Below are 25,033 nucleotides of genomic sequence, written 5' to 3'. Positions count from 1 at the left end.
ACAAACTATGGACTCATTATCAAGTACTCTTCAGCTCATTTTCTCGATATTTTTTGCTTAATAATTTATTATCAGTGTTACTATTTCATTGGTTAATTGGTTCAGCACACCGTTATGAGCCAAAGGACCTATTCCTGTGCTGTATTGTTCCGTGTCCTATGCTCTCCAATCCCAGCAGTATTCACTCACTGGCAACACCAATTTCCTGTAATCTGTGACAGCCTTTCTATTTAACCAGGGTATGACTCATTCTTTCAGAGAAGTTTATCTTTCTCCAAGGGATGTTCATTCATTGAGAATTACACAATACCTCAGAATGCTTTCAATTGTTTTTTTCTGCTGGGAAAAGGTTCTGTCTAATTTTCCCATCAATATTAATCAACTTTCTGCTTATTCTTAGGTAAAGATTTTAAGCCCACACGTCATTCCAATCGATGTACAATGGATTCCGGTTAATTGGGCCATCGGTTAAACAGGGTACCGCTTATCTGGAACAACTCTTGCGCAAGAACTAAACAAGAAAATATCAGGAATTCCCTTCATTTATTTGGGAAACTCCACCACTTAACTGGGGCAGGAGACTGTTGCTGAACAGTTTCTAACTAGCGTCAGATGCATGCACTTGTGTCGCTGTCAGACACTACTCAATTATTAGAGCGAATCCTTTTGAAATAGTGTCAGTGTTCAAAAAGTACTGATTTTTGTCACTGATGGTTGGTGAGAAATAAGTGGCAAGACAATTCAGAACTGTTTTGCTTATTGCAATTTCAAGATTGTTCCCGATGTTGGGGAAGTCCAGAACGAGGGGCCACAGTTTGAGGATAAAGGGGAAGCCTTTTAGGACTGAGATGAGGAAAAACTTCTTCACACAGAGAGTGGTGAATCTGTGGAATTCTCTGCCACAGGAAACAGTTGAGGCCCGTTCATTAGCTATATTTAAGAGGGAGTTAGATATGGCCCTTGTGGTTAAAGGGATCAGGGGGTATGGAGGGAAGGCTGGGGCAGGGTTCTGAGTTGGATGATCAGCCATGATCGTACTGAACGGCGGTGCAGGCTCGAAGGGCTGAATGGCCTACTCCTGCACCTATCTTCTCTGTTTCTATGTTTCTAAGCATTCATGATTGGAGATACCAAAAATGGCCAGGAGATGATTTCAACAAGTTAGGAACTACTAAGAATCCAAAGGTATCGACAACAATCTTGAACATTATGATGAAAATGGAGAATTGGAGGAAGCAGTCATCGAAAATTGTATCAAGGCAGTCCATTATCTGTGCTAGGTGTCTGCACTGAATTTGTTCATTCACTGTCAATCAACAGAATGTGGCATCGTACACTGGGTGACCTCCTCTATCAGTATCTATTAGGAACTAATGCACAATTTTATGGTTGTAGTACTATTGGTACTGTTCAAATTTATTGTGTATTTCACTTAAATAGATGATTTAAATTATGTACTCTTCAAGAAGGGAGGGAGGCAGAAAAAGGGAAATTATGGGCTAGTTGGTCTGACCACAGTGGCTGGGAAGATGTTGGAATGGATTGTTAAGGATGTGGTTTCAGGGTACTTGAAGGCACATAATAATCTAGCAACACACATCAAAGTTGCTGGTGAACGCAACAGGCCAGGCAGCATCTCTAGGAAGAGGTACAGTCGACGTTTCGGGCCGGGGCCCTTTGTTTCGAATAATAATAATGCAGGCCGTTTTCAGCATAGTTTTCTTAAGGGAATATCTTGCCTTACAAATCTGTTGGAATTCTTTGAAGAAATAACAAGCAGGATAGACAATAGAGAATTGGTTGATGCTGTGTTCTTGGATTTTCAGAAGGCCTTTGACAAGGTGTCACACATGAAGCTGCTTAACAAACTACGAGCCCATGGTATTACAGGAAAGATTCGAGCGTGGATGAAGCAGTGGCTGATTGGCAGGAGGCAAAGAGTGGGAATAAAGGGAGTCTTTTCCAGCTGGCTGCTGGTGACTAGTGGTGTTCCACATGGGATTGTATTGGGACCGATTCTTTTACTGTTATACGTCAATGATTTGAATGATGGAATTCATGGTTTTGTTGCAAAATTGTAGACGATATGAAGATAGGTGGAGGGGCAGGTAGGTTTGAGGAAGTAGAGAGGCTACAGAAGGAGGCACATAATAGGTTAAGAGAAACGGCAGGTGGAATACAGTGTCGGGAAGTGTATGGTCATGCATTCTGATAGAAGTAATTAAAGGGTTGACTATTTGCTAAATGGAGAGAAAATACAAAAATCTGAGGTGTAAAGGGACTTGGGAGTCCTTGTGAATGATTCCCTGAAGGTTAATTTGCAGGTTGAGTCTAAGGTGAGAAAGCCAAATGTGATGTTAACATTAACTCCAAGAGGACTAGAATATAAAAGCCAGGATATAATGTTGAGATTTAATAGAGCACTGATGAGGTCTCACTTGAAGTATTGTGAGCAGTTTTAGGCCCCTTACCTTGAAAATGATGTGCTGAAACTGGAGAAAGTTGAAAGAAGGTTTACGTAAATGATTCCAGGATTGAAAGGTTTGTCATATGAAGAGTGTTTGATGGCTCTGGGCCAGTATTCACTGTATTCATCAGGACTCATAAAGGCTCTTGGCCTGAAACTTCAACTCTTTACTCTTTTCCATAGGTGCTGCATGGCCTGAGTTCCTCCAGTATTTTGTGTGTATTAAAAAGTAGTTCTTATCTTTTTTTAATACCTTTTTAAGTATTTCCATGAAAGTTTGGCTAATTGGGCCAAAATGTACTGGTCCTGATTTATCCCAATTTATTGGAGTGTACTATAAAATTACTGCTGGGTGGCCAATTTAATAGGTAATGCATTGGAACTAGATTAACAATTATTTTGTTCTCCTTTACACTTGTGTACGAGAAATGACATTCTTTCATTTGTTAAGTGCCGTGTCCTATAATGTCACTGATCATGGTCTTTCCATGAACATGATTGTTCTTGGCAAATTTTTCTGCAGAAGTGGTTTGCCATTGCCAACTTCTGGGCAGTGTCTTTGCATGATGAGTGGCCCCAGCCATTGTCCACAGTCTCTAGAGATTGTCTGCCTGGCACCAGTAGTCACATAACCAGAACTTGTGCAATGCACCAGCTGCTCGTACGACCATCTACCATCTGTTCCTGTAGCTTCACCTGATCCTGATGGGGGTGTGGTGCTAAGCAGGTGCTACATCTTGCCCAAGGGTGACCCAGAGGCTAGCGGTGGTAAGGAGTGCCTTCGACCTCCTTTGGTGGGGAGGTGTCTTGCTAGAAATGACACCAAACAATCTTAAATTTTGAAGCCATGATCCTCCTGACTGTGAGGGTAAGATCCTTTCCTGCTGAGCAGAAAGATAAGGACATCATAAATACCCCAATGCATTGTGGGTAATGGGAATGTAATGTGTGTTACCTAGATGCCTGATGACAAGCTAGCTGACAATGAATTTCTGAATCACCTTTTGCCCTTGTTATTTAAGTTGCTTCCATTTCTCCACACACAAAGGCCAGTTTATTACTTAGCTCCTGTACCTAGTAAGGTGGCCACTGAGTGTATGTTCATGGTCTCCTACTGCTGTATCCCATCCACATCAAGGCTCGATGTGTTGTGCGTTCAGAGATGCTCTTCTGCACACCACTGTTGTAATGTGTGGTTATCTGAGTTATTGTCACCTTCCTGTCAGCTTGAGCCAGTCTGGCCATTCTCTCATTAACAAGAGGTTTTCACCTACAGAACTGCTGCTCACAGGTGTTTTTTGTTTTTTGCACCATTCTCTGTTAACTCTGGAGACCGTTGTGTGTGAAAGTCCCAGGAGATCAGCAGTTTCTGAGATAAGGGATCGGCATTGTCTGACACCAACAATCAATCCACAGTCAAAGTTACTTAGATCACATTTTTTCCCCATTCTGATATTTGACCTGAACAACAACCGAACCTCTTGACCATGTCAGCATGCTTTTATGCATTGGGTTGCTGCCACATGATTGGCTGTTCAGATATTTGGTGTACAGGTGTACAGGTGTACAGGTGTACCTCATAAAGTGGCCACTGAGGGCATGAGCATCAGTGCGGCTTCACTTAGGATATTGTGTTCATTTTTGCTTGCCCACTATAGAAAATGTTATCAAATTAGAATTGCTGCAAAATAATAAATTTCAAGACATACGTCAGTGATAATAAACCTGATTCTGATTTTGATACTAAGAGTGCAGAAATGATTTACCAGAATGTTGCCTAGTCTTGAGGGCCAGAGTTGCAAGTTGTAGACTAGGAATTTACAGCCTTGAATGTGGAAGATTGAGGGGCGACCTGTTAGAGGTATGGAGAGATAATTGGAGGCATAGACAGGGTGAAGGTACAATGCTTTTCCCTGAAGAGGGACTGCTAAATACAAGTGGGCATTGCTTTAGTATCAGAGGTGAAGGACTGAACAGGGGCATCAGGGTCCGCTTCTTCAGACGAAGGGTGCTGTGTATTTGGAAGGGACTGCAGTTGAAGCAGGCACATTAGCAGTGTATAAAAGCCGTCTCGTTGCAGTAGGTATGTGAACACAAGGGGTTCTGCAGATGCTGGAAATCCAGAGCAACACACACAAAATGCTGGAAGAACTCAGCAGGTCAGGCAACATCTATGCAAATGAATAAACAATCAATACTTCGGGCCAAAACCCTTCATCAGGACATGGATTGGAGAGGTTGAGGGCTATGCATCAAATGGGGTCAACACGGGTAAGATGGGCTGAAGGGCCTGTTTCAGTGCTCTCTGAAACCATGACTATCAACTCTGGCTTTCTTTATTAGAGGTACGAATGGCCACCGCATATCCATTTGCTCAGACTGACAGTTCTGGTTGCTCCTATAAGACCATAAGACATAGGAGCAGAATTAGCTCAGCATGGCTGATTCAATCCCATTCTCCTTTCTTCTCTCCATAACTTTTGACGCCCTGACTAGTCAAGAACCTATCAACCTCAACTTTAAGGGTACACAATGACTTGGCCTCCTCAGCCATCTGTGGCAATGAATTTCACAAATTCACCACCCTCTAACTGAAAAAATTCCTCCTCATCTTTGTTCTAAATGGATATCCCTCTATTCTGAGGCTGTGCTCTCTGGTTCTAGACTCCCCCACTATGGGAGACACCCTCTCCATGGCCACTCTATTTAGGCCTTTCAACATCCGATAGGTTTCAAAGAGATCCCCCCCCTCATTCTTCTAAACTCCAGCAAATACAGGCCCAGAGCCATCAAACACTCCTCATGCATGAGCCCGAGCAACATACAACAAAATTGCTGGTGAACGCAGCAGGCCAGGCAGCATCTCTAGGAAGAGGTACAGTCGATGTTTCGGGCCGAGACCCTTCCTCAGGACTAACTGAAAGAAGAGCTAGTAAGAGATTTGAAAGTCTTTTTAAAAAATGGTGAAAATAAAGCGGTGGGGGCCAGGGAACTTAAAATCACCGAAAAGTTTAAGAGTGTGAGAAGTGTCATGAACATAGGTAGGAAGGGATTGAACAAGGGGTGATAAAACCGTGTCGAGGTATGCAGAAACGAGTTCGGTGGGGCAGGAGCAAGCTGAGACAATGGGTCTGCCAGGACAGGCAGGTTTGTGGATCTTGGGCAGGAGGTATGAACCCTTTCATTCCCAGAATCATTCTCCTGAACCTTGTTTGAACCCTCTCCAATGCCAGCACACCTTTTTTGGAGGTTTCCAAAACTACTTACTATACTCCAAGTGCAGTTTAACCAATTTCTTATAAAGCCTCAGACAATTAATCTTTTTTTCCAGCTAACAGTCCCGTCCCGTGTTTACAGACACCTGTGTCTTCTCGTTGCAGGTGTGTGCTACGCCGAGTTTGGTGTCCGGGTGCCGAAGACCACTGGCTCGGCCTACACGTACAGTTACGTGACAGTGGGGGAGTTTGTGGCCTTCTTCATCGGCTGGAACCTAATCCTGGAGTATCTGATTGGCACGGCAGCTGGCGCCAGTGCCCTGAGCAGTATGTTTGATTCACTGGCCAACCACACCATCAGTCACTGGATAGTTGACGACGTGGGCACCTTGAATGGACTCGGTAGGTCACCGTACACATTGCAGATTAAAGGTTACTTTACTTGCCATAAGAACTTCGAAATATGAAACATACAGAGAAATGTATCCTGTAAATGCTTGCAAAATAATCACAAGGTAGTACAGTTAATGAAAAATTAGTTTTATTTGTCGCATGTGCATCAAAACATACGATGAAATGCATAATTTGTGTCATAACCAAAACAAATATATGCTGGGAACAGGAGTAGGCCTTCTGGCCCATTGAAATGGCTCCACCATTCAATAAAGATAAAAAATATTGCATCTATTTGTCACGTGTACATGGAAACATACAGTGAAATTCATAGTTTGTATCAGTAACCAACACACTCTGAGATGTGCTTGGGGCAGTTCGTGTGATTCCAGTGCTAGCACAGCATTCCCACAACTCACTAATCCTAACCCATTGTCGTTAGGATGTGGGAAGAATCCACAACACCCGGAGGAAACCAACATGGTCATAACAAGAACGTCCACGCTTCTTACAGATGGTGATGTCGGATTGCTACCACTACACTAACCACTATGCTACCTGCCACCCCACGCTGACTGGGTTGATCAGCTGATGTCGAATAGCAATGGCTTCTATTCAGAGTTCATCCACAAAGCACGTTTGTTTTTTATGGGTCATTCCCTCTGAAGCCTGCCAGATTCTTACAGGTCCTTCACCAACACCACTGCCATCCCCACAGTTCTCCAGTGAGCCCTGCATTGTTGTATAATAATTAAGGACCCTGCATTGGTCAGGACCGACCTTGAATGTTCCGCCCTAGCCATCTATGTGATTTGCAAGCCAGGGAAGTATGATATTGACAGCAAGCTATTGCCAATGCAGCGGGTCCCCCCTCTCGACACAGCTGATGGATCCAAAGGAACAACAGAGACCTATACACTGGTGTTGTTGCAGGAGTTGCCAATCAACGTTGCACTCAACGCAGGACTACCTTAGGGATTGTTCATCAGGGTTTACTTCCGAAGACTTCCGCATGAGTGGGTATAGCCTCAAGAGATCAGAGTTTTCCAGGTGAGCTCCCACACACGGCTGATGAACCCCATTTGCCCAAAGTGACTGTTTTTAAGGCACCATTAACCCACCTTTGCCCCTTCTGCTGTCAGTGAAACGGTTCCACTGGGCTTAGTAGCTAAACCACATGTGAAGGCCAGGAGCTGGACTTGGTTGTCAGAGGTTATTTGAGGCGCATGCATTGGGAGCGTTTAATAGATAGTGGGAGCTTATCCCCATCTTCCCCCACTCTGCTATGACAGCTTTAAGGAACCTTATCTCCACCACCCTGCTGTTGTATGTGTGTGTAATACACCATGACCCCAGATCTTCATAAACTCCTGATTGCCAGGGAGGAACAGCGCAATTGTGGTCATAACCAGGGAAACAAAGTGGCCGATGTTCGTAGTCCATAGTTCAAGTTCAATGGTGAAGTGGACAGGCTCTTGCAAACACAGGAAAAACATTCAAAACAATCACTTGCACTGTTTGTTGGACTGTGCACCACCTCTGATGCCTTCCTTCCTGGGTAGCTGAGACCACTGGCAACATGATGCGCAACAAGTCCATCTCCATCGCCATTGATCAATTCGCCAGTGGGGCAGACCTGCAATACCTGATGTTCGCAATACTTAGCAGTGTCTTGCAACTGTACGAAAGATGCAAGGGCCAAGTAATTAGACCTTTGTCTGGACCTGGAGAGGCTACTGTTACTGAGGGTGTTGTCATATTGGTAAGGCCATAGTAAGTTATATCTTTGAGGTAGTCCCAAGGAAGCGCAGAAGAGACCCTGGATTAGTTCTGTATCAGAATGACAAATTCTTCTTTTTCATTAGGGTGCCTCTACAGGGGCATAGCAGCTCACCCGAGTCCTCTGTCCTGGGCCAGTCTTTCAAGTTTTCTTCAGGTGTCACCGATCTTCTTGGTAAAGATCCTTCCTCTCCCAGGATGAGGTCTCTGGAGGTTCTGTTGGCATTTCTGTAGCTCCGGGTTTTTAAAGAATGGGGTTAAACAATAGTAGGTTAATTGGTCATTGTAAATTGTTCTGTGATTAGACTAAGGTTAAATAGATAGTTTGCTTGGCAGTGTGGCTCATTGGGCAGGGAGTGCCTGTACTGGAATTTATCTCTAAATAAATTTTAAAAAACATAATATTTGAATACTGGACCCTTATAATAGAGCGGAGCAGATTTGAAACATAGTTTCCAAACAGAACAACTTTGCCTCTGTGCCATCTTCTGACCGTAGTGCCTAATTTTAGTGAGGATCTAGTGTTTGACAGGTTAAGCTTGTGGGCAAAGTCCAGTCCTAATGGCCACTCATTGTTCTCAAGTGATTTGTACTGTTTCCTGTGTTTGTACAGGGAAAGGAGAGGAGTCCTATCCCGATATCCTTGCAATGATTATCGCTGTCATTGTGACGGTCATCATCTCCCTGGGGGTGAAGAACTCAGTGGGCTTCAACAACGTCTTGAACATCATCAACCTTGCAGCTTGGGTCTTCATCATGTTCGCAGGGTTGTTCTTCGTCAACAGCGCCAACTGGGATGGAGGAAAGTTTCTCCCCTTTGGGTGGTCTGGGGTAAGTAACAACCTCAAAACATTTGTACTGGCAGAATGCATTGGAATGTAATGAAGAGGGCGCTGTGTGATTCGTCTCTTCAGATTCAGATTCTCTTTAGTGCACACTCCCTTCAGACAGTACATACAAAGCCAGAAAGCATGTACTGTTGAAGTAACAGTGGTTGCCGAATAATAAAACAAAAGAGATAATGAAAATAACTAAAATAATGGCCCAGAACACACACACTCTTATGACTTAAAATTTTACTTGTACCTGTCAATACCAGAAGGATGCATTTCCCTCATATTCATGTGCCTGTCTAAAAGTCCCAATGTATCTGTCACCACCCCAGGCAGCACATCCCAGATACCCACCACTCTCTGTGTAAAACAACTTGCCCCTCACATCTCCTTTGAAATTGCCCCCTCAGACCTTAAATGCATGCCTTCTGGTATCAAACATTTCAACACTGGGAAAAATATTGATGCAGTTATATAGAAGGCAAGATAGCGGCTATACTTTGTTAGGAGTTTGAAGAGATTTGGTATGTCAACAAATACACTCAAAAACTTCTATAGATGTACCGTGGAGAGCAATCCGACAGGTTCCATCACTGCCTGGTACGGGGGTGGGGGTGGGGGTGTGGCTATTGCACAGGACTGAAAGAAACTGCAAAAGGTTGTAAATTTAGTCAGCTCCATCTTAGGTACTAGTCTACAAAGTACCCAGGACATTTTCAGGGAGCAGTGTCTCAGAAAGGCAGCGTCCATTATTAAGAACCTCCAGCACCCAGAGCATGCCCTTTCCTCACTGTTACCATCAGGTAGGAGGTACAGAAGCCTGAAGGCACACACTCAGCGATTCAGGAACAGCTTCTTCCCCTCTGCCATCCGATTCCTAAATGGACATTGAACCTTTGGAAACTACCTCACTGTTTTTTTAAAGTATAGTGTTTCTGCTTTTTGCACGATTTTAATCTATTCAGTATATGTATACTGTATAAAGTATACTGAACAAGGTTTACTTATTTATTATAATTACTATTATTATTTTATTTTTTTCTCTATGTTGTATTGCATTAAACTGCTGCTGCTAAGTTAACCAATTTCACGTCATCAATGATAATAAACCTGATTCTGATTCTGATTCTGAAGATACCATCTGTCTATTCTATCTATTGCTCACATAATCCTATAAACCTCTATTAGATCTACCCTCAGCCTCCACCTCTGCAGAGAAAACAACTCAAATTTGAGATGTTTTGGCATGGACTGAGACTCAATGCATGGCTGCTGGGGGCTGCACTCACTCTGACAGAGTCTTTCAAAAATATTCCAGCTGCTGAGGCAGTGAAGGATTATTATTATTCTGATTATTATTATTGGCAGGTAGGAATGGATGTTAAATTTCTTCAGCTAACTGAACAGAATACAATAGAGAAGAAATTACTTGACTTCTGCATTTCCTACTGCGTCATCTAATTTGTATCAGTGTGGAGATTTTTCTGAAATTGTTTTCTGGCAGATCATCAGTACCAGCTTTGTTCAATCACTCCATTGGACCATTGGACATAGGAGCAGAATTTGGCCATTCAGCCCATCGAGTCTGCTCCGGCATTTCATCACGGCTGATTCCATATCCCACTCAACCCCATATTCCTGCCTTCCCTTTGATGCTCTGACCGATAAGAGAACAATCAGTTTTCACTTTAAAAATACCTGCAATCTTTGCTGCCACCCCAGTCTGTGGCAGAGCATTCCACAGATCCACTACACTCTGGCTAAAAAAATTTCTCCTTACCTCTGCTCTAAAGGGTCACCCCTCAATTTTGAGGCTGTGCCCTCTAGTTCTGGATACCCCCACCATAGGAAACATCCTCTCAACATCCACCTATCTAGTCCTGTCAACATTCGGTAGGTTTCAAAGAGATCCCCCACATTCCAATGAGTACAGGCCCAAAGCTGCCAAACACTACTCATATGTTAACCTATTCATTTACGGAATCATCCTAGTGAACCTCCTCTGGACTCTCTCCAATGATAACACATCCTTTCCCAGATATGGGGCCTAAAACTGTTGACAACATTCCAAGTGCGGCCTGACTAGTGTCTTATAAAGGCTCAGCATTATCTCCTTGCTTTTATATTCTATTCCCCTTGAAATGAATGCCAACATTGCATTTGCCTTCTTTACCACAGACTCAACTGGTAAATTAACCTTCTTGGACCCTTGCACAAGGATGCCCAAGTCCCTCTGCACCTCTGATGTTTGAATTTTCTCTCAAATTAGATAATATTCTGCACTTTTGTTCCTTTCACTAAAATGTATTATCATACATTTCCCAACATTGTATTCCACTTTTTTGCCCATTCTTCCAATATGTGTAAGCCTTTCTACAATCACATGGCTTCCTCAGCACTACCTACCCCTCCACCTATCTTCATATCATCTTCAAACTTTACCACAAAAATATCAATTCCATTATCTAAATCATTGACAAACAATGTGAAAAGTAGCAGTCCCAATATTGACCCCTGAGGAGCACCACTAGTCACTAAAAAGGCCCCCTTTATTCCCACTCACTGCCTCCTGCCTGTCAGCCATTCCTCTGTCCATCCCAGTATCTTTCCTGTAACAACATAGGATTTTATCTTGTTAAGCAGCCACATGTGGGGCGCCTTATCAAATGCCTTCTGAAAATCCTAGTAAGTGACATCTACTGCCTCTCCTTTGTCCACCCTGCTTGTTACTTCCTTGAAGAACTCCAACAGATTTGTCAGGCAAGATTTCCCTTCAGAGAAACCATGCTGACTTTGGTTTATTTTGTCATTAGTCTCCTAGTGCCCTGAAACCTCATCCTCAATAATAGACTCCAGCATTTCTCTCCTGCTGAGGTTAGGCTAACTGTCTTATAGTTTCCATTCTTTTGCCTTCCTCCCTTTTTAACAGTGGAGTGACATTTGTAATCTTCCAGTCCTCCAGGACCATGTCAGAATCAAGTGATTCTTGAAAGATCATGACCAATGCATCTGTTATCTCTTCAACATCCTCTCTCAGCACCCTGGGATGTAATTCATCTGGCCCAGGTGACTTATCCACCTTAAGACCTTTGAGTTTACTTAGCACTTTTTCCTTTGTAATAGCAATGGCACTCACTCCTGCTCCCTGACACTCATGGACCTCTGGCACACAGCTAGTGTCTTCCACAATGAAAACAGATGCAAAGTACCCTTTAAGTTCATCTGCCATTTCTTTGTCCCCATTACTACCTCACCAGCGTCATTTTCCAGTGGTCCAATATCACTTCTCACCTCCCTTTTACTCTTTATATAACTGAAAAAGCTTTTAGTATCCTGCTTTATATTATCGACTAGTTTGCCCTCATATTTCATCTTTTCCCTTCATATGGTTTTTTTAGTTGCCTTTTGTTGGAGTTTAAAAACTTCCCAATCATCCAAATTCCCACTCACTTTTGCTACATTAGCTTTTATGCAGTCCTTAACTTCCCTTGTCAGCCACGATTGCCTAGCCCTGCCATTTGAGAACTTCTTTCTTTGTGGGACATATCTATCCTGCATTTTGTGAAGTATTCCCAGATACCTCTGCTCTGCTGTCATCCCCACCAGTCCACCTGGGCACGCTCCTCCCTCATGCCTTTGTAGTTCCCTTTATTCCATTGCAATACTGATACATCTGACTTATGCTTCTCCCTTTCAAATTGCCATATGAATTCTATCATATTATGATCACTGACTCCTAAAGGTTTCTTTTTAGCTTAAACTCTCTAATAAAATCTGCATTATTACACAACTCCCAATCTAAGTTAGCCTTTCCCCATGTAGGCTCAAGCACAAGCTGCTCTACAAGCCATCTTGTAGGCATTCAACGAATTCCCTCTCTTGCAATCTGACACCAACCTGATTTTCCCAATCTCTTTGCATATTGAAGTCCCCCATTACAATTGTGACATTACCCATATTACGTACCCTTTCCAGTTCCTTTTGCAATCTCAACCCCACATCTTGGCTACTATTTGGAGGGTTATATATGATTCCCTTAATTGATTTTCACCCTTGCAGTTTCTTAACTGCACCCACAAAGATTTGGCATTCTCTGATACTGTGTTTCTAAAGATATGATTCCATCTCTTGCCAACGGCCACACCACTGCCTATGCCTTCCTGCCTGTCCTTTTAACACAACGTATATCCTTTGATATTAGTCTCCCATCTATGACTTCTTTCAGCCATGACTGTGTTGTCCACAACGTCATACTGACTACGCTCAAATAGCAACACGAGTTCATCCACCTTATTCTGAATACTATATGCATTTCAATACAGCACCTTCAGTCCTGCATTCTGTGCTCTTTTGAATTTTGCCTCTATGGTACAAGTGAACTCTTTGCACTGTCTGCATTTGTACCCAGTCATTGACCTGTCCGTCCTTACATTCATATTACACCCGTCGTCTACTTGCAAACTAGCTAGCTCATCCTCAGTTCTGTCATACTGGTTCCCGTGCTCCTGCCATATTAGTTTAAACCACTCCCAACAGTTCTAGCAAAGGTACCTGCAAGGATATTGGTCCCATTCGGATTCACGTGCAAGCCTTCCTTCTTGTACAGGTCACACCTGCCCCAGAAGAGGTCCCAATGATCCAGAAATCTGTATCCCTTCCCCCTGCTCCAATTCTTCAGCCACACATTTATCTGCCACCTCATTCTATTCCTATCCTCACTGTCACGTGGTACAGACAGCAACCCCGAGATTACTACCCTTGAGGTCCAGTTTCTCAGCTTCCTTCCTAACTCGCTGTGTTCTGTTTTCAGGACCTCCTTCCTTTTCCTACCTATGTTGTTGGTACCAATATGTACCACGACTTCTGTCTGCTCACCCACCCTTTTCAAGATATTGTGGATGTGTTCAGAAACATCGTGGTCCCTGGCACCTGGGTGGCAAACTACCATATGAGTTTCTTTTTTGCCTTCACAGAATTGCCTATCTGTCTTAATGCTGCAGTCCTCTTCAGTTTCCTACCCTTCTGAGCCACAGGCCCAGACTCAGTGCCACAGGCACAGCCATTGTGGCTTTCCCCATTCTCTTGGCTTCCACCTGTAACCTTTGATGCCTGGATTAATCAAGAACCCATCAACATCCGCTTTAAATATGCTCATGACTTGACCTATACGGCCGTCTGTGTCAATGAATTCCACGGACTCACCACAGTCTGGCTGAAGAAATTCTTTTTATATCTGTTGTAACAAGATGTCTTTGTACCTGAAGCTCTGCCTGCTGGTTCTAGGCTACACCACTATAGGAAACATCCTCTTCACGTCCACTCCGCCTAGGCCTTTCAATATTCAATAAGTTTCAATGAGATTTTCCCTCTTTCTTCTGAACTTGAGCCCAGAGCCATCAGATGTTCTGCATATATTAACCCTTTCAATCCTAGAGTAGTCTCTTGAACCTCCTCTGGACCCTCTCCAATGCCAGCATGTCCTTTTTTAGATAGGAGACAAAACTGCTCGCAATGCGATCTGACTACTGCCTTCTAAAGCTCCAACAGCACATCGTTGCTTTTATATTGTAATCCTCTCAAAATGAATGCTAACATTGCATGGCTGCTTTCCTTACCACTGACTCAATCAGCAAGTTAACCTCTCGGGAATCCTGCTCAAGGACTGCCAGGTCCCCTGCCACCTCTGATTCCTGAATTTTTTTCCGTGTTTAGAAAATATTCTACACATTGATTCCTTCTGTGAAAATGCATGACCATACATTTGTCAACACTATATTCCATCTGCTGCTTCCTTGACCTATTGAACAATCTGTGTAAGTCCTTCAGCAGACTTCTTGCTTCCTCAAAACTACCTGTCCCTCCACCTATCTTTGTATCATGCACAAACCTGGCCACAAAGCCATCAATTCCATCATATAATGTGAAAAGAAACCCTCTGTGAAACACCACTCATCACCAGCAGCCAATCAGAAAAGAATCCCTTTATTCCTACTCTTTGCTTCCTGCCGGTCAGCTGTAGTCTGTAGTCTGTAAACTGCACGCCACTGTAGTCTGGCGGTGTTTAATAAATGCATTTGTTTAACACAACTCATTAACTTGAATGGATTCCAGAGAACTTCATCTCTTCTTTATCATCCAGCACCTTGAACTGAGTGTTACACTACTGACCAGATTTGAGAAATCCCAATAACTCCCCAGATTATCATCTTGTTGCCAGCAGCGGAATGGTCCTTACGGTATTGCGAGAAACCCCAGAGAGGAAATCCCAGAATTATGAGAAGGTTGCTGTTATGTTTTGTAACTCCAAAACATTTAACTAATTAAGGAAAAGACAGGAGTCCGAAATGTGAATGTAAGTTAGTTTTTTACTTTAAACGAGGAGTGTGTACGTATCGTAAGGTAACATCATGACGCGTGCAATTCACTTATTTTTACAGATAACCAATAATGAATTATTTAAATGAACACTTAATTGAAGAATATATTAACAATATTACTCAAATGTAACTGAAATATTAATACACAACACTCCTCCCTGCTCAGCTATAAACTTCAATATAGAATACATTCTGAACTATATACACGGTATACTATATAACGCAACTCTTATATAGACATCCACAGCATAGTAAGTTTTTAAATTGTCCCATTCAGGCCTAAAAATTTACTTGACTGTGGAGAATTTCTTACTTTTGTGGGATAACATCATTCCTGACAAGGGAGGTCACTTTGCTTGGCAGCTGAGACTTGTGGCTGTGAAAGCAATCTTAGGCTCTGGGGCTTCCTCCTCGGAGTTTACTCTGAGTCTGTAGGAAGAGGTTCTGATTGCTCTAGACACCTTTCTTCTCCTTGCTCTTTCTTCTAGTTTGTGCATCTTGATCTTGGGAAAATCCATTTAGTTCACTGGAATATCCCTCTACTTTACCATCTGATCTGTCCCCTTGGTTTCTTTATCCACAACATCATCAGATGAATCCTTTGTTTTTCATATCTCCATTTACTCCTTTCTCTTTGGCCTTCCATTCATCAAGAAGGGCATTGTCTTTACATCTACTTTTACCAGTAGCTTTTTGTCTCCCACTTGAAATTCATGCAGTAACCTTAACGCACACAGAGCAGATTCATTGTTCTTGGTACTCATAAAAGGTGAATGCACGAACTTTCCTGAACCTCCTTGAAACCAAGCCACGTTTCTCAAGAAACTGCCCGATTAACAGATGAGAAGCTTTCCCAGCCACGTTTCCTATGAAAATGGAAACGTCAGTGCTTTCATTAATTTCATGCTTCCTCTGGGCAACATGATCCTTCCTTAGTCCAATATCCTTCCTAACCAGTGGCACAGAAGTTAGTGACAGCATCAGTTTGCCATCTTTGGGCAACGGTTCATAGTGTGCAGCATGCAGACAGTTGTGACATCATCCAGCACCTTTCTGTATTCACTTTCAGTTGACTCTGTTTCTCAGGGGATATGGCATGCAAATGGTAATCAGATCTCCAGTTGAGTTGTAGTTGTGCTGGTGCAACTGTCAGGTCACTGGTCTGAGTGCTACTGGTACCATGTAACCCAGTACTACCTGTCGCATGGTCGAGTGGTCGGCGACTAAACCGGCTCCCCCACTGGGCTTGCCTGGTGAGGAGGGTGGCTAGACACCCTGCAGGATGAAAAACAAGACCTGTCAAAGGGCGGATGAACCCTCTCGTAGGGTCAACGGTCATCTAGAAAACACAAATAAACACGTGAAGCGCGGAAAGGGGACCCCTTGCATCGAAGCTTGGTCTGGCCATTCACTGCAACAGAACTTCCCCCAGCCATCTTGGACCCCACCATGCCGCTGGATCCAGGAGGGGATGTTGAGAGGGTGGGTCTGGACCTGTGCAACCCCCTACTCACCTAAAATCCACTCATGCACACGCTGTTCCTTTCTGAGGAGTGGGGTATCCCACCCTACTAACTGACTGAAAGGAACCATCATCATCCTATTGGATGGATAGCCAGAGAGAGAGTTGTGCTAGTCTTTCTGTTTTTACCATGTACAAGCCAAATGTGAGTTGTTGGATTTTGCTGTTGCACGGAGTTACCTTTTCTCGAGTATATGTTCTTAATTGGATATCTGCAGGCTTCAGTTTAGTATCTTTGAAATACCATTCAAACTCTTTTTGTGGAATGACTGAAACAGCCGAACAAGTGCCCAATTCCATTTTATTTAATTTGCTATTCACTTAAGCCACATTGCTAGTTTATTGTTAGTTTTCACATTGCAAATCCCAGGACTACTCAGTCCTGCATCACTCTCATCATTATCAGATTTTTCATTAACAGCGTGTAGTTTAGTGCTCTTTTTGAAATTGTGACTTGACTTTCTATTTTTTTCTCATCTCTGTGTCATCTAGTTATTAAGGGCCAACATGCTCTTCGTGTGTGTCCTACTGTTTATACATTTTCCGCAAGTTAAACCTTTAAACCTGCACTGGTCTGGTGAATGTGAGCCTCTGCCACAACAGTAACACAATTTGCTCAGCCAGCAAGTTTCTGTTTAGATGTTGTAGTGCTGTTCACACACACTTTCATTCCGAACTGTGACTCAATTGCGTCTCTGCTGTTTCCACAGATAAAACTATTTCAATTACTCTTTTAAATGTGAGTTGTGCTTCAGTTAGGAGCCATTTTTGGATGCTTTCTTGTAACATTCCACAAACTAAACAATCTGGCAGCGCATCATTAAGCCTATCATTGACCTGACAATGAATCAGAATCAGAATGAAAATCAGGTTTATTATCACCGGCAGGTTTTCAAGATTGCTCTGACAATCCCTTCAATTAAGTCACATACACTGAAATGGACGCCCCTTCCTTTTGATTCTGCTATGAAACCAAAAATGTTCTGCAATAAACAATGGTTTCAGTTCTAAACATTCCTGCATTACAATCACAATATCAGCAAAGCTCATTTTGGCTGGTTTAATTGAAATAGTCAAACTCCTAAGCAAAACATAGAAAAAACATAGAAAACCTACAGCACAATACAGGCCTTCAGCCCACAAAGTTGTGCTGAACACGTTCCTACATTAGAAATTACTAGACTTCCCCATAGCCCTCTATTTTTCTAAGCTCCACGTACCTATCCAGAAGTCTCTTAAAAGATCCTATCGTATCTACCTCCACCACCATTGCCAGCAGCCCATTCCACGCACTCACCACTCTCTGAGTAAAAAACTTACCCCTGACATCACCTCTGTACCTACTTGTGTTAGCCATTTCAGCCCTGGGAAAAAACCTCTGACTATCAACACGATCAATGCCTCTCATCATCTTATACACCTCTATAAGGTCACCTCTCATCCTCTGTCGCTCCAAGGACAAAAGGCTGAGCAGGCCAAACTGTATGTTTTTACATGCAATGCACTCAGTAAAACTGGAACTTGTTTCATATTGTCTATTCAATTTGCTTTAAAATACTACTCTATCCATTCATAATACAAAATCTAGTTATCTGTTGCGCGATCAAATAGACATTTTTGTTCCTTTTTAATGATTATTAACACCTGGTGCTCAGTGTTTATGAACCCAAGAGTTCTTCCATTTTCTGTCTTTTTTAAAAATTTGTGTCTTCCCTTCCGAAGGACATGTGCTGCACTTTTTAAAACCTGACAGTAACTCACTGTGCTTTCTAAAAAACCGAATGTCTTGCTGCATGTCAACAGGCTTGTTTTAAAAATACCTCATCAACAGTTGTTTCGGGTTTGTTTTAAAAGTACCTCAACACCATTGTTACGATTTGTAACTCCAAAACATAAAACTAATTGAGAGGGAGCCCAAAATGCAAGCATAACTTCATTTTTCACTTTAGGCGATGCACATGTACATATGACGTGGTGCCATCATGAAGTATGCAATTCACTTACTTTGACATATAACTCAGAATGAATTATTTAAACAAACAAAAATGTTTACAACTGCTACTGAAATATTAAATACACAACAGGGGAATATTTTACACTGGGGAAGAGATCCTGACTGTCCACTTTGTCTATGCCTCTGATAATTTGACAAATCTCTATCAGATCTCCCCTCCACCGAGCCAGAGCAAACAACCCAAGTTTGCTCAAACTGTCCTTATGGCTCATGGCTTCTAATCCAGGCAGCATCCTAGTGAACCTCTTCTACACCTTTTTCACAGCCTCCACATCCTTCCTATAATCGGGTGACCAGTGATGCCTGACAAAAGTTTTATGTAGCTGCAGTATTACTTCCAACTCGTAGAAGAAACAATGAAGGGGTCTTAATTCAGCTCATGATAACCTGAACTCTTCCCCTTGACCTGAACATGTACTCAGATAACAGCTGTAGAACTTCAAGATCAGAATCAGATTTAATATCACTTGCATACAGTATGTTGTGAAATTTGTTGTTTTATTAAAAAATAACTTAAATTAGTCGTGCAAAAAGAGAGTAAATAAAAGAAAAAAAAATATTGAGTTATTGTTCATGAGTTTATTGTCCATTCAGAAATCTGATGGTGGAGGGGAAAAAGCTGTACGTGGAACATTGAGAGTGTGTCTTCCGGCTCCTGTACCTCGTCCTTGATAGCAACAAAGAGAAGAGGGCATGTTCTGGGTGACAGAGGTCCTTAATGATGGAGGCCACCTTTTTGAGTCATCACCTTTCGAAGGTGTCCGGGATGCTGGGGAGGCTGGTGCCCATGATGGAGCTGGCTGAGTAGCTTTTTCCAAACCTGTGCAGTGGCCCCTCCGTTCCAGGCAGTGATGCAAACAGTTAAAATGCTCTCCACGGTACAGCTGTAGAAACTTCTACTCCTGTGGTAAACCATGTATATATGTTGTAACTCGGTTACCTGTCTGGACACACCCCTCTGCTGACTGCCCCTGTGGCTCCTCCCACAGAGTCCTGTATAAAGGTGTTCGTCTTGCCCCTCCCCCTCAGTCCGGGGGCAGACACTCACTGTGGAGGTCGTATTGTACAGCGAATAAAAGCCTTTCAGTATTTTACCCAACTTCAGTCTTTTGGAGTAATTGAAGGTGCTTCAACCCCCTTTAACATTAAATTTGCAATCTGCTGATACAGGTTTTCCAGGGTGCGGCCACCTGCTTCTACGCATTCATTGGGTTTGATATCATCGCCACGACAGGAGAGGAAGCAAAGAATCCGAACACTTCCATTCCCTATGCCATTACTGCCTCCCTTGTGATCTGCCTGACTGCGTATGTGTCTGTAAGTGAAATCTTCCATTGCTAATTGGCGACCTACGTTCTTTTTCTCAGGTTAGAGCCACTTCTATAAACTTCTCTTCCCTCTCCTCTGAGACACTCAGTACTTTGACCAACCTTAAGAACACAGAACATAGAACATAGACCATTACAGCATCGTACAGGCCCTTCAGCCCACGATGTTATGTTGACCTTTTAACCTACTCTGAGATCAATCTAATCCTTCCTTCACACTTAACCATCCATTTCCCTATCATCCGTGTGCCTACCTAAGCGCTTCTTAAATGCTCCGATGACATCTACCTCGACCACCACCCCTAGCCAGGTGCTCCACTCACTCGCCACTCTCTGCGTTGATAAACCTACCTCTGACATCACCCCCTATGCTTTACTCCCATCAGCTCAACATTATAACTCCTTGTAATAGGCTTTTCCACTCTGGGAAAAAGTCTCTGCCTGTCCACTCCATCTACGTCTCTTATCACCTTTTGCATCACAACCTGGTACTCCAGCTGCAGTGCTGTCGACAAAAAAGCCTTGCAGAGGGTGGTTAGGGGAGCAGAGAAGGTTATTGGGGTCTCCCTACCTTCTGTCCAAGACCTCTTTCAGAGTCGATGCCTCCAGAAGACACGGTACATCATTAAAGACCCCTCACACCCTCTCCATGAACTGTTTGTTCTTCTGCCATCACGCAAACGTTACAGGAGCATCAAAACTAAAACCCCAAGGCAGTCAGACTGCTAAATAGCTGCTCCACCTGACTCTGCTTTGGAGACTTTTAACTTGCACTGGACACTTATAACTTGATTTTAACTGACATGTGGCTATTGTGTTTTACTATTTATTGTTATGTTTATTATTTGGTGTGGCATTTGTTATATTATGATTGCACTGCCCCTGAGAAATGCTGTCTCATTCTGCCCTGCAGAGCTGATGTATGGTTAGAATGACAATAAAGTTTTTTGAATCTTTGAATCTTGAATATTGTACACCTCGATTAAGCCACCTTTAATCATCTTTCATTCCAAAGAGAAATACTGCAGCTTACTGAACCTATCCCCTTAAGGCACAATCTTTAATCTCATAAGACCTGCCCACAGTAGCGTACCAGTTCGAGCGACACTGCGACAGCTTGGAGTGCTGGAGTTCAGAGTTCAATTCTGGCACATCTGTAAAGAATCTCCATCCACCTTCCATGTGGAATAATGTATGGGTTTTCTGGCTTCCTCCCACAATCCAAAGATGTACTGAGCAGTTTAAAAATTATCCTGCGATCAGTTTAGGGTTAATCATGGTTGTAGGGGGTTGCTGGGATGGTATGGCTCAAAGGGCCGGGAGCACCAGTGCCACACTGTATAAGTAAACAAAATAACCCATTCAGCATCCTGAAATCTCCTCTGTCTCCACTCTAAAGCTTCCATATCCTTCCTACATTGAGGCAACAACTTTGCAAGTGTAGTCCAACCAGGATTTTATGGAGCAGCAACATTTCCTTTCCAGTGCTCTGTTGTCACTTTGCATATCTTACTGTTCGATATTGGGATTTATAATGCTGGAATCAGCTTGTAGTTCATTAGTTTTTTATGTGCCGTGCCATATATCATATACAATCAGGGTCTTTCCATGGTTATTACTGTTCTTGGCAAACTTTTCCACAGAGGCAGTTTGCCATTGCCTTTTTCTGGGCAGTGTCTTTACAAGACAGGTGACCCCAGCCATTATCAATACCATTCAGAGATTGTCTGCCTGGCGTCGGTGGTCACATATCCAGGACTTGTGATATGCACCAGCTGCTCATACGACCATCCACCACCTGCTCCCATGGTTTCATGTGACCCTGTTCAGGGGGCTTAACAGGTGCGACACCTTGCCCAAGGGTGACCTACAGGCTAGTGGACGGAAGGAGCACCTTACACTTCCTTTGGTAGAGATGTACCCCCACCAACCACCCATAGCTTGTAGTTAAGGGGCAAAAACTGAGCTGCTGGATAAACTCCGGTATAATACACACAGAATGCTAAAGGAGCTCAGCAGGTCTGTATTTTCAGTATTTGCAGAATCTCTTGTATTTATGATATGCTGGAATCAGCTTGTCAGGCAACATCTGTGGATGGAAATGGACAATAGACGTCTGTAGCTGAAGTTAATAGTTGTTCACAGGTACATGTGTATACAGCTAAATGAAACAACATTCTTCCGCGATCAAGGTGCAAAACATTACATAGAACTCACACACATAACACATTAAGTAATATTACCACAAATTAATTAACAAATAATAAGGTGCATTTATATCACAGGTCAACAAGTAAACAGTATAACAGTACTGGCTCCACATATGTGATGAGACCCGGGTGGTGGCAGAGAGTTCAGTAGTCTCACGGCCTGGGGTAGAAGCTGTTTCCCATCCTAGCAGTTCTTGCCGTTGCTATGGTATCTCCTGCCTGATGGTAGAGGTTCAAAGAGCTTATTGGACGGATGGGAGGGACCACTGACAATGATTAGGGCCCTGCGTATACAGTGCTCCTGATAAATATCTTTAATGGGTGGAAGACAAACCCTCCCAATCCTCTCAACAGTCCTCGCAACCCTTTGTTGGGACTTGTGGTCTCAGATCAAGACAACAAAATGAAAGAGTCTTGACCCAGAGTATCACCCGCCCTTTGCTTTCACACATGTGTAACATTTTGAATTCAATCACCAGACTAATGAAGGCCAACATACCAGGCACCAGATGGAGACCTTTGGGTTTGTGAGGAAGTTTGCAGTGAATGTGCAGAGAAGGCTCTGCCGTTTATCAGAGTGGATAGAACTTAGGAGTGTACGGCAGTCAAAGATAAATCTCTTTGGAACCTGAGAGAATCTTCCTTCTCCATGGAATCTTCCTTCTCCTGAGGTGATTTAAATGGAAGCTAGAGAAATGATCTATGTAATTGATATCAGAACTAGAATCAGCTTTAATATCACTGACACACACTCAGTGGCCACCTTAACACCTGCTTGCTAATACAAATATCTAATCAGCCAATCATGTGGCAGCAACTCAGTGCATAAAAGCATGCAGACATGGTCAAGAGGTTCAGTTGTTCAGACCAAACATCAGAATGTAGGAAGATGTGATCTATGGTCTTATGGCCTTATAAATGATCTTGACCAGGGAAAGATGGGGTGATAAAAGTATCTCAGAAACTGCTGATCTCCTGGGAATTTCACACACTACATTTTCTAGAGATTACAAAGAATGGTACAGAAAACAAAAACATCCAGTGAGTTGCAGTCAATAGACAATAGACAATAGGTGCAGGAGTAGGCCATTCGGCCCTTCAAGCCAGCACCGCCATTCACTGTGATCATGGCTGATCATCCACAATCAGTACCCCGTTCCTGCCTTCTCCCCATATCTCTTGGCTCCACTATCATTAAGAGTCCTATGGGTGAAAATGCCTTGTTAACGAGAGAGGTCAGAGGAGAATAGCAAGACTGGTTCAAGCTGACAGGAAACATAGAAACATAGAAAACAGGTGCAGGAGTAGGCCATTTGGCCCTTCGCATCTGCACCGCCATTCAGTATGATCATGGCTGATCATCCAACTCAGAACCCTGTACCTGCTTTTTCTCCATACCCCCTGATCCCTTTAGCCACAAGGGCCATATCTAACTCCCTCTTAAATATAGCCAATGAACTGGCCTCAACTGTTTCCTGTGGCAGAGAATTCCACAGATTCACCACTCTCTGTGTGAAGAAGTTTTTCCTCATCTCGGTCCTAAAAGGCTTCCCCTTTATCCTTAAACAGTGACCCCTCATTCTGGACTTCCCCAACATCGGGAACAATCTTCCTGCGACAAGCCTGTCCAATCCCTTTAGAATTTTATACTTTTCAATAAGATCCCCCCCTCAATCTTCTAAATTCCAGCGAGTACAAGCCCAGTTCATCCAGTCTTTCTTCATATGAAAGTTCTGCCATGCCAGGAATCAATCTGGTGAACCTTCTTTGTACTCTCTCTGTGGCAAGAATGTCTTTCCTCAGATTAGGGGACCAAAACTGCACACAATACTCCAGGTGTGGTCTCACCAAGGCCTTGTACAACTGCAGTAGTACCTCCCTGCTCCTGTACTTGAATCCTCTTGCTATGAATGCCAGCATACCATTCGCCTTTTTCACTGCCTGCTGTACCTGCATGCCCACTTTCAATGACTGGTGTATAATGACACCCAGGTCTCGTTGCACCTCCCCTTTTCCTAATCGGCCACCATTCAGATAATAATCTGTTTTCCTGTTCTTGCCACCAAAGTGGATAACCTCACATTTATCCACACTAAATTGCATCTGCCATGAATTTGCCCACTCACCTAACCTATCGAAGTCACCCTGCATCCTCTTAGCATCCTCCTCACAGCTAACACTGCCGCCCAGCTTCGTGTCATCTGCAAACTTGGAGATGCTGCATTTAATTCCCTCCTCTAAGTCATTAATATATATTGTAAACAACTGGGGTCCCAGCACTGAGCCTTACAGTACCCCACTAGTCACTGCCTCCCATTCTGAAAAAGTCCCGTTTATTCCCACTCTTTGCTTCCTGTCTGCCAAACAATTTTCTATCCACATCAATACCTTACCCCCAATACCGTGTGCTTTAAGTTTGCACACTAATCTCCTGTGTGGGACCTTGTCAAAAGCCTTTTGAAAATCCAAATATACCACATCCACTGGTTCTCCCCTATCCACTCTACTAGTTACATCCTCAAAAAATTCTATAAGATTTGTCAGACATGATTTTCCTTTCACAAATCCATGCTGACTTTGTCCAATTATTTCACTGCTTTCCAAATGTGCTGTTATCATATCTTTGATAACTGACTCTAGCATTTTCCCCACCACCGAAGTCAGGCTAACCGGTCTATAATTCCCTGGTTTCTTTCTCCCTCCTTTTTTAAAAAGTGGGGTTACATTAGCCACCCTCCAATCCTTAGGAACTAGTCCAGAATCTAACGAGTTTTGAAAAATTATCACTAATGCATCCACTATTTCTTGGGCTACTTCCTTAAGCACTCTGGGATGCAGACCATCTGGTCCTGGGGATTTATCTGCCTTTAATCCCTTCAATTTACCTAACACCAC

The 25,033-nt window shown here is 43.1% G+C and overlaps 1 protein-coding gene across 1 annotated transcript in view; it reads left to right on the top strand.

Moving 5' to 3' along the window:
• The window catches only part of slc7a14a (solute carrier family 7 member 14a), a 114,917-nt gene that overhangs the window by 58,325 nt on the left and 31,559 nt on the right, over positions 1-25,033 (top strand). The window contains exons 2-4 of the mRNA XM_072254462.1: positions 5,848-6,084; positions 8,468-8,685; positions 19,771-19,917. Coding sequence (XP_072110563.1) covers positions 5,848-6,084; positions 8,468-8,685; positions 19,771-19,917 — 602 coding nt within the window. The remainder of the gene's footprint in view (positions 1-5,847; positions 6,085-8,467; positions 8,686-19,770; positions 19,918-25,033) is intronic.

The sequence above is a fragment of the Mobula birostris genome, chromosome 4 (genome assembly GCF_030028105.1).
Source record: "Mobula birostris isolate sMobBir1 chromosome 4, sMobBir1.hap1, whole genome shotgun sequence".
In the NCBI taxonomy this organism is placed as follows: domain Eukaryota; kingdom Metazoa; phylum Chordata; class Chondrichthyes; order Myliobatiformes; family Myliobatidae; genus Mobula; species Mobula birostris.
This window is presented reverse-complemented; position numbering and strand designations above follow the sequence as displayed.